Source organism: Rousettus aegyptiacus, unplaced genomic scaffold (assembly GCF_014176215.1).
Source record: "Rousettus aegyptiacus isolate mRouAeg1 unplaced genomic scaffold, mRouAeg1.p scaffold_m13_p_12, whole genome shotgun sequence".
Taxonomy (NCBI): domain Eukaryota; kingdom Metazoa; phylum Chordata; class Mammalia; order Chiroptera; family Pteropodidae; genus Rousettus; species Rousettus aegyptiacus.
The window spans coordinates 53,538,602-53,551,228 of record NW_023416287.1 but is presented as its reverse complement, the minus strand read 5'-3'; the positions used below and the strand labels follow the sequence as shown (position 1 = coordinate 53,551,228).

At 43.5% G+C, this 12,627-nt stretch overlaps 1 protein-coding gene across 4 annotated transcripts in view; it reads left to right on the top strand.

The window, feature by feature from the left end:
• EMILIN2 (elastin microfibril interfacer 2) overlaps nucleotides 1-12,627 on the top strand; it is a 53,588-nt gene that overhangs the window by 16,014 nt on the left and 24,947 nt on the right. For 3 of the 4 annotated variants that reach the window (XM_016156939.2, XM_016156929.2, XM_036229881.1), the window contains 2 exons: nucleotides 5,037-5,212; nucleotides 9,040-10,968. In XM_016156939.2, the coding sequence (XP_016012425.2) occupies nucleotides 5,037-5,212; nucleotides 9,040-10,968 (2,105 nt within the window). Of the gene's footprint in view, nucleotides 1-5,036; nucleotides 5,213-5,255; nucleotides 6,564-9,039; nucleotides 10,969-12,627 lie in introns of those variants that run through there. The other variant, XM_036229882.1, reaches the window with a different exon arrangement.

Here is a 12,627-nt window from a genome sequence, read left to right as displayed (position 1 = left end):
CAGTGCTGTGCAGCCCAGTTGTACCTAGCCTTGCCGCTGAGCCACTGTGGTTTTCTTCAGACACCTTTCTTAGGGACTGTAGAGTTGCTCTGCCCTCTGGGTTAAGTGGGCTTCTAAATTGTGGAGAATGGTGGGGAAAACTTCTATTTATTACACTGTGTGATCAGGGCAAACTACTGAGAAGTGAAGAGGATTTTAGGTTTTGAATTCTAACTTACCACCCTAAGTACATAAGAATTATTTCAAGAGGAAATGGAAAAATAAGCTTACAATTGTGGTTTCTCCAGCAAATATCTCCTTTGTACTGGGAAACAGACAGTCTTTTATATATACATTTTCATTTCGAACACATTGCTTTGATACAGGATCTGTCCTTTTAAAATGTACAAAGCTCTATTGTAATCTGATTTTAATCAGGGCTCATTAATCTGATTTTTAGTCATTGGATACATTTTGTATTTCAGAAATATATTCGCCCAAGTATCCTTGACCCGGGTAGGCAGTTAGTTTTCCAGGCCCATGGTGCTTCTTACCAGAGGCAATCACTTTTTCTTTCTGGCTTCCTTTTCCTTCTTCATGGCCCCATTCCAGTCAATCCTGTGCAGAACCACACATGTGGAATGAAGCAAGAAGAGTTGGCTCCAGGTTTTTGGGGCAAGCCAGTGACTGCAAGAAGGAGAGTTTACTAGAAAGTCTGTTTTGGGGAGAAATCCTGGTCAAGTGAGTGTGCCCAGTGGAGTACTGGGCTTTCAATTTGTACAATTTTAGTGCCTGTGTTAAAATTCAGGTAAAGACTAAATGCCAGGAAACGAGCCTTACCTCGTAGAACAGCTGCCTAGATGATCCTCTGCCAGCGATGTGTGGTTATTTTGCAGAGAAATGTTCTTGGGCTTCTGGGGATGTGGGAGGAGATGGACGGGTGGATGTGAGATAGAAATCCAGAGATGAACAGATAGACATGTGCCCATTGCTGTTCGCTTGACAATCTCGTGACTCTCAGTTGGCCCTTTCCAGTGGAATTTTCTGCGATGATGAAGATGTTCAAGCCTTGTGCGGCTGTCGAGCACTTGAAATGTGGCTAGTGTAACTGAGGAACTAAATGCTTAATTCTGTTTAATTTTAATTAGTTTTAGTGTAAATAGCTACATATAGATAATGGCTACTTTATAGGACAGCACAGCAATAGGTCACCTGGTGTGTGATTCTTATCCAATTCATCATGACCAGAGAACTCTATCTGGACTTTGGTTTGGTTCTGAGTATAGTCAGGAACTCACATCTGCCCGGGGTTACACCTGAGGATAACTCTGAGGCTTTTAATACGGACATTGGACTCCCTAAAACCTTGTCAAAAGTAGATCTAGTGTCATTTATTTATTATTGTTTGATTAATCGAGCACTTACAATAGGACGGACGCTATGTTAAAAAGTGGAGATGTAGAGAATAAAACCTGCAGGCATTCTCACCCTAATAGGTATGCGGGGAAGATGAACATTGAACAAGCAAATGCGGGTGTGAGCTGAGCATGTTTAGGAAAGGGGTCTTGCCTTGAATCAGCAGGAAGGAGTCTTTGTGGGCTAATGTCCCATGGAGGCAGTCATTTTGTCACATCCTGTTCAGCAGGGTCACTTACGGTCGTGTGGTCCCTGGATTCTGGTTCAACTTTCTCAATCCTTTTCTTGCCACCTTCCTTCTCTTTAGAATTTCTTTGGGCTGATCTGGTGTCTTTAACATAGGGGCTGAACTGATAAAAATGGTGAACACTTGTTTCACCCCAAAAATGATTTTGGAAAGAGTTGGGGAACATGGGTGTGGTCGAGGCAGGGGTCGAGGCAGGCTCAGGCAGTGGAGCAGCTCATTGCCACAGCCCCCAGGTGCCCCAGGGTGCCCGAGGCAGCTGTGGACTGGGCTCCACAAGGAACACGAGCTGTTACAGTCCCCACCAAGTCTGGAATGAGGGCCCAGGCTGCAGCCGGAGTCAGCCCTCTAGCTCCGCCTGACTGCCCCTTTGGCTGCTGTTCCCTGGGTTTGGCAGCCCCCAGCTGGGTGCAGTAAGTTAATTGATGCACTGAGGGCCTCCGTGTGCTCACAGCCCTGGGCCGATTTGGCTCCATTCACTTCCCTGCCTGACGGTGCAGCCCTGGCTGCTTCCACGGTGCCGGCTCCCAGGGCGTTGGGTTCCCTGGGTCTGGGGCTGTGCTTCTCAACTATAGCTGAGCTTGACAGTTTCTCAGGGAGTTTTTGAAAAGTACAGATGCCTAGGTGTCCCTCGTCCCTAAACCAATTAAAATTAGAATTTTGGGGGGTAAAGGCCTAAGCATTTTTGTAAAGCTTGCTGGCCAGGATGTTCTCCTGTGCACTGGCTAATGGGGGCAGGGGTCTGGAAAACTCATTGGGTTCTTCCCCATCCTCTGGGGATCCTCCCAGCTGGATACTATGGAAGCAGAAAGCCCATTTCTGAGGGGAAGATCCCGGTAGGACTCTGGGGCTGGACATCCCCTATCTCCTCCCCTTACGTCTCCCAAATTGAAGTCTGAGGACCCATGGCTGCCTCTGGGATTTGTGTCATCATGCACAGAGAAGTGGGAATGAGAACGTTCCCACGATTAGAGGTGGCCGCCTGATCATTTCCAGCTGTCACCAGGAAGGCCTCTTCCACACACTGGACCTGAAAACTTAAACTTAGAGATGCTGTCAACCTGAAGTCCATTGTCTGAAACCAGAAACCCTAGCAGCCAGCCGGTTAGGGGAAGGGCGGGAGTGGGGAATGTGTGTGAGGGTGGAGAGGAAGGCGAGAACTCCAGGGAGCTTTCCTAAGTTATGAGCTGGCTCCAAAATGTAACTGGCTTTAAAGAAAAGAATGAAGTGTGTTGGAAAAGCAAGAACTTTCTTACACCCAGCTCAGGGGTTAAGGCCCCCCCCCCCCCCGGGTGGGGTGAAATGGTGTCCCTCTTCCCAAGTCATCCGAGCCTTGTTTTGCTCTCCCAGTCCCGGCTCAGCCATGTCTAAGGGTTTAATATGGGCTGTCATCTGCTGGCACATGAACAAAACCCAAGAGCAAACACATTTTTACATTCGATGTTAAATGCTCAGAGGAACCAAGTTTTTCTGAGATTACACATTTTTCCAGCTTTATGCTGTACTTGAGCATGCAAAACAATGAAGTGGAGTTTTTCTTTCTTACAGTTTCTAGAACTACACAAAGGATTCTTTTGGTAGATGGCTGGTATGGGGCCGAGGGCTTGTGTGTACCTCGATTGAATTAGATGCTCAGATGAAGTTGGCTGAATGGGAATGGTGGCTACTTTCTATATCCGGATGGGTGAGGCTGTTTCAAATTTAGGGCAAGCGCCTAAGAGACTCGCTGCTTCTGCATGCTGGAAGGTTGTGCGAGGTAAGGGGGAGACCACTTGGGTTTAAATACAAGCCCTGCCCTTCCTGGCCTTTGGAACTTGGACGAGTCACTTAGCAGCCATGAAACTCTTGTTTTCTCATTTGTGAAAAGAGGACGATCCGCATGGCGGGGCCCTGGTGGGAAAGTGGAGGCGATGAGAGAGAATGAAGCACCTGGGACGGAGGTCTTACCTTCCTCCGTATCCCTCGCTTCTTAAGTAGCCCTTCTTTTCTGTTTATTGGGCTTTCTCTTCATTTCTTCTTGAAAAAGACACCTACTGGACCTTCTAAAAATTTGTATGCCTAGACCCCACCGCACACCAATTAAATCAGAACCTGTGAGGGCGAGACCCAGGCATCGGCAGTTTTTCATAGTCTGCTAGTGATTCTGATGCACAGCCAGGGTGAGGACCACTGCCTTAAAGGCAAAATGAAGCAGGGACAGCGAAAGGTGTTGGGACCCTAACCCTTGGGGCAGCGCTGTCAGCGGGGCCCCCTTGGCGTTCTCCCGGTAGTAGAGTAGATTCTTACATTTGAGGTTTCAGATGACATAGTTTTGACCCTTGTGGAAGATGCCAAAGGTCCATTACATGTAGTAATCTGTAATTTTCTCAGGAACCTAAATTTGAAATCCACCTGCCACAAGGCTGGTGCCCGAGGGGAGGTGGTTTGGCCCGTGCATGGGCTGCAGGCCACCTGGCAGCTGGTCATCCTGAACCCCGCCACACCCCCGGCAGCATACAGCAACCCTGGGGAGGTGATACAAAGCCTCTTTCTTTCTGGAAACTGGCCTGCCAAAAGACAGCCAGCTGCTAGTGCTGGCGTTCAAAACGAAAAGGGATGAGGTTTAGGAGACTCATCGATCTGGGCCAGAAATAGAAGTTGGGTTAAATTAAGGCGCCTGCTTGCATCTGAGCTGTGCACCAGGGTGCTGCTCGTCTGGAGCCATCCCTCTGAGTGCCCAGGAGCTGCTGAATTGTCACTGTCTGTTCTAGGCCTAGGCCCAGCTGTGGGTTCGGAGGACTTTATAGCTTGTCACAAAGGTCTCTACGTGATGTGTAACTGCATCAGGGAATGTATGCTTTTAAAGGGGAATTTTGAATGGTCCAATTCTGCTAATTAGCTTTATGAATAGGACATCTTTAAAGAGATCTGAACACAAATAGCTGTCTTCAAAGGCTCCCAGCCTGCTACCTTTGCTAGTTTTAGGGAAAGAGGGTGCTGAGATAAATATCTGGATGCAATGGGAAATAAGGATACCAGGGATGTTTCTTCAAAACATACAACAACCCTGAGTTACACCTGAAAACATTCAACAAAGCAGTGAATTGTAGAACAGAAATGTGTTGGTGAAACCAAAGCTCAGTTTATGAAAAACGTCCACATCCAATGGGAATCGTGGGATCAAGTTTTTCCTAAGTTGTCTTTTCTCAGGCTATTAGTTGGAGGGGAGCCGGGTGCAGGTGGATCTAAGCGTTGGAGGAAAGAGGCCAATAGGATTTTGGCTCAGCTGAAGGTCAGTCTGGAGAGAGCCGGCAGGACCCTGAGTGTCCTGGGTGCTCTTCATTAGGGTCCAGTTCTGGGAGGGCCAGAGGTACTTACAACAGCCAGTAAAGAGAGGTGCCACCCTTTTCTTACGCAGGTATCGCGTGAACTTCAGACCTAGATATGTCACCAAGTACAAGATGGTGACGCAGTTGGAATGGAAGTGCTGCCCTGGCTTTAGAGGAGCAGACTGCCAAGAAGGTCCCAGAGACCCCCCGAAGACTCCACGACCCACACCTGCTCGGCCTCGAAACAGCTTGAAGAGACCCACAGGTAACTTCTTACCTGTGCTTGGCCGTGCATGGGCACCACTATCATTTCCAGTGCTCTTCGAACAACAGGACTTAAGATTTACCTTGTTGAGCTCTCCAGGGTCTTCAAAGAACACAAATATATGCTTGCAGTATATACATGTAGCACACAAATGTATTTGCAGAAGCAGTAGCAATTGGAAGACAAACTTTGCAAGTAAACGGCTTCATTAGGCCCAACTTATGAAAGCCAAGGCCTTAGAAATCAGTGTAGGAGATGCTGATGGTTTCAGACTTGTGTAGACTGAGGCAGAGATGAGAAGATGCAATGATGCTTTGTTTGTTTTTACTTTACTTCACTCTATAAGCTCCCATAAACCTGTATTTAAAGGAATTAAAATTGTTTTTTTTAAAAATAGGTAAATAGAATCATTCTCAGTCTGTTTGAGAATATACAAAGCTAAGCCCCATGTTAGAAGCATCCAATGAGGTTGTTCTTAAAACTGGTTCTGAATTTCATTTTTTTCAAGTGAGGTAGAACAAACCCAGTGAATAGCTGAGAAAGCAATGATCATTTTCACTTATAGGACACCTTTGCTTTTAAGTGTGACATTAAGAGAGTGACTTGTATGGATAAATTTTTGTCGTCTTTTTTTCTACATCATTTTATCTTTCCTCTTTTTAAAGTTGAGTTAATAAATTTGACTTAGATTTTCTCATGAATTAAATGTTTAAGCTGTTTCAAAATGATCATATTTTCCCATGAGGTGTTTCAGTTTTGAAACTGGTAGTTCGTCCCAACATTATCTCTAAAATAGATGTTCAAATAATATTTTATTATAAAAGGAATGCATATCAATTACAGAATGTTTACAAAACATAGAAAAATATTAAGATACATAATCTCACCACCAAGTGATAACTACTGCTAATATTTTGTTACAGAACATTGCTCTTTCCTGTGTCAGCACATACATTTTGTGAAAGAAAAATCTATATTTCATAAATATTTATTGAGCTTTATCTATACTAGGTACTTGAGAAAAGGAAAAAACAAGGCAGACATAATCTGACTTCACTGAAGGCAAACATTAGACAAGTAATTACAATAAATCATGATAGGTATTATGATAGCTGGGCACACATGAAGAGGGTCTCTTGGAAGACAATAGTTTATTCCTGTTTGGTTTCAGTTTTCATTTTATAAAAGTTTAAACATGCATGTAGCTTAAAGAGTCGAGCAGCGTTATAAGGACTACTAGGAAAACAGTTATTCACCTCCTCCACTTTCCCTTCCAGGGCTAACCACTTTAAATGCTTCAGGCACTCTTTCGGAATTTACCTCCATATCTATTGACTTCTCATTATGGAAGGTGAGGATTTGACTCCCTTCATCTACTCTCCAACGCACTGCTCCTATACTTCCATCTTTTTCATACAGTCATATCATGTTTTTATTTATTCAACATTTGCTGTTTACATTGTAGTAACTATGTAGATGTTTACAGCTGTAGTGTACTATGAATGTGTTGCCTTTCATACATAGCCTTTTGATTTCTGTAGAGTTAATCATCTTACATTTTTCTTTGCTTGGTTTCTGTTTTCATCCCTATTTTAACCCAAACTCTCCTGTGATAATCAAATGTCCTCTCATTATATTCAGGTATATTAGTTTCATCTTCCTTAAGAAATCTCTCCTGGAGCCTCTCTCCTCCTCCACCTGGACTTCCTCTTCCTGGTTCACAGCTGCCCACCTGTGATCTTAACTCTCCTATTGAATCCTTGTTTCTTGTATCCCCTGCTTGCTCTTTCTCAATTAACTCCATTTTTTTTTTTTTTTTTTTTTTTTTTTTTTTTGTGATCTAGTAGTTTCATGAGATGATTGGATGGGAGATAAACTTTTTAATATTTTATAGTCTGAAAATATTTTTACTTTAGTTTCAAGATTCTAGGTTGGAAATAATTTTCCTTTAGTATTTGAAAGTATTGTTCAATTTTCTTTTAGTTTCCAATGCTTCCAAAACCATTCTGATTTCTAACTTTTTAGGTGTGACTTGATCGTTTGTGTGTGTGTGTTTTCATTTTAGTGGGATTTCAAAAGGAAATGAAAGGAAATGCTTATCTCAATCCACTATCATTATTAAGAACATACTATTTTTGGATCTTATTTTTTAACTTAATAGTGAACAACCTTCCATGTCATTAAATATTCTATAGTGTCATTTAATGGATTTATAAAATGTGATTATTTGAACACACTCCCCTACCGATGGTCACTTAGATTTTTTGTAAGTTTTCATTTTTAGAGATATTTGAAGAAGCATTTTTTCCTGTTAAATGTTAGGATTCATCCCTGATTATTTAATAGAATAAATTTCTAGAAGTATAATTGCAGGGTCAAGAGGATTCTGAGTATTTTGATACATATTGCCAAATTGTCCTTCTGTAAAGTTATAGCAATTCCTATAGTCACCAGTAGACTATGAAGAAGCATTTCCTTGCATCCTGATCTTCCCCTACCCTCCTGCCCTTTGTTTTTATTTCCTTTGCTTAGAATAGCATTTCATGTGTTTGTGATTCAAAAACTTTTCTTCTTCTACCGTCTTAAGATAGAATGCTTTTTCAGCATGGAAAATGAGATGTTCTTTACAGTTCTCTGCTCGAGAATTTGGCCATCTGAATTTGAGTCTTGGTTTTACCACTAAGTTGATTTTCATAATAGCAGTTAAGATTGTATGCAAAAGTTTAGAGGGGTTTAAAAAAAGTGAATGTTGAAGTCAAATATCTACAACATTCTAAATGTACTTTCAGTGTTCATCAGCGTCCATTGATGGATTTTATTCCGTTGCAATCTATTTTGTGTTTGACTTTGTCTACTTTAGATGACATGTCTCAATAGAACCTGCCGGCTCATTGACATTAACCCCTTGCTAGTATTCCTCAGATCCTACTGTGCATTCAAGGGCATGGTTTGCTTCTTATTCTCCTTTTGCCTCAGGTGTAGATAATCTCCTTTTTGTTTAATTTTTCTCTATATCAGTTTATTTTTACTTTATGACTCATCACAATCATTTATTTTCTTTTTCTTGGACTGTTTCCTCGGGGGTGTATTTCTCAAAGTAGAATTATCAGAAATTCAATGTTTGTATACTTTGACGTAGTGAACCTTCTCACATATGGCCACGTGGCTCCCATTGTTAGGAAATGCCAATAGAATTGGTAACTATATTTTCTTTTTGCTTTTAGTTTCCTCAACTGCATAATAATGCTAAACAATGTCTATGAAACTCTTAGCATAGGGATGTTAAGAAAAGTAAGAGAACATTTAGGTGTCACACGGAGGATAACTTACTGCTCATATGATAGATCATGGGTGGATCTCGATAAAGTGGCTTCTTGAAGTTTTACAGTGAGCAGTCAACCATTGGGGTGTGGCTATAGTTCATTAATGTGGGGATGATGTGTTCATACAATAAAGAAGATAAAGAATATTTTCCTTCAGGATGAAAGAGACCATTGAGTATCTACGATGTGCCATGTAGATATTCTTTTAACCCTAGAAGGGAAGAAAGTACCTCTGCTTTATAGAGGAGGGATTATAGTTCACAGGAGTTAATTAACTTGCTCAAGGGCAGACAGTAAACTGCAGAGGCAGAATGCAAGTGAAGGTTTGTTTGACTCAAAGCCTATATAGTCTTTTCCATTCTACCACAATAATTCCCTGTGGTGAGAGCAGATCTGGAAGTGAAGGTTTCAGTATTCCTTAAGTATCCTGTTTATTATCTTTGCAGAAACCGCGTAAAGATAGAAAATGTTAAGTCATTTCCAACTCTTTTTTTTTCATAACAGATGATGAACCAAGCCACGTCTCAGAGCCCAAGAAGACTTTGTCACCAACTCCGGCAGCAGAACCAAGTCAGACAGTAGATCCAAAGCAGGGTTCCCAAGAACTTCAGGAAAAGAAAATCCAGGTGCTTGAGGAGAAGGTTCTTCGACTCACAAGGACAGTTCTTGATCTCCAGTCTTCCATCGCTGGAGTGAACGAAAACCTCAAACATAGCATTCAAGATGATGCCAGCAAAATGCTGGCATCATGGCTCAGTAACCTGCACCCCCAGCCAGGGCCTGACAGTGCTATTGGTGGAGATACAGAAACAGTCCAGCTTTCTGGTGTCCTCAACAATAAGGAATCTGGCATGAAGGACATTAAGTCTGAATTGGCCGAAGTCAAGGATGCTCTGAGGACCAAGAGTGACAAGCTGGAAGAGCTGGATGGGAAAGTGAAAGGTTATGAAGGGCAACTCAAACAGCTCCAGGAGGCTTCCCAGGGCCCTACAGTGACCATGGCGACCAGCGAAATCTACCAAGCTTATGTTGATAGTAGGATCGATGCCCTGAGAGAGGAGATCATGGAGGGAATGGACAGAAAGCTAGCCGATCTGAAGAACTTGTGTGAGTACAAGCTGGTTGGTCTCCAACAGCAGTGCGATGACTATGGGAGCAGCTACCTAGGAGTGGTCGAGCTCATAGGTGAGAAGGAAACTAATCTGAGAAAAGAAATCAGTGACCTTCGAGCTCGGCTACAGGATCCTTCAGGCCAGTCAAATTGCTGTGATGGTGAAAGGAGTGGTGACTTTGGGCAACAGATCAAAATGTTAGACCAGAAAATTGAAAGAGTTACTGAAGCCACAAGAATGCTGAATGGACGAATGGACAATGAGTTTGACAGACTCATAGTTCCAGAGCCAGATATGGACTTCAATGCAAGATGGAATGAACTAGATGCACGGATCAATGTGACAGAGAAGAATGCAGAAGAACATTGCTTTTACATTGAAGAAACTCTCAGGGGGACCATTAATGGAGAGGTGGATGACTTGAAGCAACTTTTTGGTCAAAAAATACAGTCTTTGGAAAAGCGTCTGGGGGGCATTCTCCTAGAGACGGCCAACAGCTCTGATGCAGAACTCACACCCCCATCATCAGCCCTACCAGGTATGTCAGGGGCTGGGAATGAACAGGTCATAATGGAATTAAATCGTCTGAAGGACAAAGTTCAAGTTGTCGAGGATATTTGCCTGCAGAACTTCCAGGGAGAGCTTCATAGGATAGAAGATACTTTGCCCAATGGAGAAGACCGCACAGTGGGTGACAGTTTGAGCCTTTTGAAATCTCTAAATGACACGATGCATAGAAAGTTTCAAGAAACTGAACATATCATCCAGAAACTTCAGCAAGATTTTAGTTTTCTTTATTCTCAACTAAACCACACAGAAGATGATATGAATCATCTTCAGAATCAGCTGAGCAAGTGTAAAGAAGGTAAAAACGCCGGAGTGGGTGGATTTTCTAAGGGGAGTGAGCAAGAAAGGGCGGTGGACTCTCTCCCGTCTCCCCAGGCCCCCGCGGCACATTGCTGTGGCCAGCTGGAGGAGAGGTGGCACAGGCTGCAGAGCCAGGTCCGCTCGGAGCTGGACACTTGTAAGGAAAATACGCATGGGGTCCAGAGGGAGTTCTCCATGGTTGAGGACAGGGTTTCTCAAATGGAGAAAACCTGCAGCAAACTGGACTCCATCTCAGGAAGTCTTCAGAGGATAAAGGAAGGGCTTAACAAGCATGTCAACAGCCTGTGGAGTTGTGTCAGGCAGATGAATGGGACACTCCGGTCGCATTCCAGAGACATTTCTGGCCTGAAGAATTCTGTCCAGCAGTTTTATAGCCACGTGTTCCAGATTTCTACTGACTTGCAAGATCTGATCAAATTTCAACCATCAGCAAGTAAGTTAACCTTTACGCTGTCATTTCGTGTATGTGTCTGCTAGATTTTGGACAGTTTGTGGAATTAACTACATCACTGCTCCCAAAGTGTGCTTCTTAGACTAGCACCAGTTTGTGAATCATTTGGTGTTGGGTAGTAATGAGATAAATACCAACAGTGAGAGTAAGTATTTAGAAACTTTTAAAATAACTTGACATCCTGTAACATTCAAGTGCATGCATGTGGCCTACGTTCAATAACTATCTTCTGGCCCAACACACATCTCCTTTGTGTCTTCCAGAGTTCAATACCGACTTATGGGGTCCATAAGGACTTGTTGAGGGCCAGCTGTGTGCCCAGAAGGACCCCACTTCCTGACCTGCCCTCTCCCTATTTTCTTTTTTTTCCTCTCCTTCCCTTGGGGCCTTTATCACCTTTTTCACCTTGCTCGGCTCCGAGTATCAAAGTCCCTTATGCATTGAGGCCTGGTGTGAGCCTATAGTATTTTATGATTGGGTCCCAGTTGAGACATAAAACCTAATGAGGGGAAGTCTGAAGCATGGGAGGCCAACAAGCCCTGGCCTGGCTGGGGAGAGCGAGGTCAGGTCCTTAGGAGGCATGGGGAGGGTCTGAGGTAGTCAGAGATAAAGGGTTTATAGATAAGGAGTCACTCAGGCTACCAGGAGCAGGAAGCTGGCCAGTGTCGGGCCCACTATACCACACTATTTATAACTCTCCCCCACCTAACCAGGCCTCTGGCACCTCCTGTATCTCTGGTATGTGGAATAAAATTCACAAGACTATGTATGTTTTCATAGAATGATTGTCCCTTGTAGTGACAGTGCTGTCTGGACAGTGCTTTATAATAACAGATCGAACCAGATATTTCCAGTTGATTTGCAACTCCCAGGCAGTGTGGGATGCTGTGTTAACTCTTTCACACTTGTCTGTTGAAGTAGGAGTTAGAGGTGAATGCCTTTAAAGAGAAAGTGACTGCCAAAAGAGTATCCTTTTGGAATGAACTCATTGTCGTGAATGTGAAGTACATGGACTTTTGGGAATTTCATTGATTGCAATGAGCCAAAAAGAACCAGAGTTTTATCTGTCATTGTATAGCATCCAGGCCAGGAGTTCTGTGACCTGAGTATCAGAGGCCCATGGCGGGTCAGGAGTTAAGGTCACAGTGAAAGCCACATGTCAACTACTAAGCAAAATATTTATCGTGCACCTACTATGTGCAAAACTCTGTGTGGGACGGAAATAGCACGATCCTTACCCTCAAGGCATTTTCAGTCACTGTGGTGAAGACACACACAGTCTGCAGAGAGAGTAAATGAGACCATTGAGCAGGCCCAGTGAGCAGGGTAGGGTTTAGTCTTTCAGTTAATAGGATCTTGCTGAATGAACTCTTATTGTGTGGTAGGTAGTGAACTGTGTGTGTGGAGTATGTGGTTGACAATGTATGTGACAGTGAGAGTCTAAGGAAAAATGAACAGACAGACAGAGATGGTCACAGGAGTGGGCCTTTGGGTGCGCTGTACGTGCGGAGAAGCACCCCCTGCCACTGTGGAAGTTGGGGAGAGCTTCTCAAAGAAGCGAGCCCCTGAGCCGAGCCTCCAAGGTTGTGTAGGTCGAGGGTTCAGAGGCTGACAGGGTGAGGAGTGAGGTGCAGTGATGAG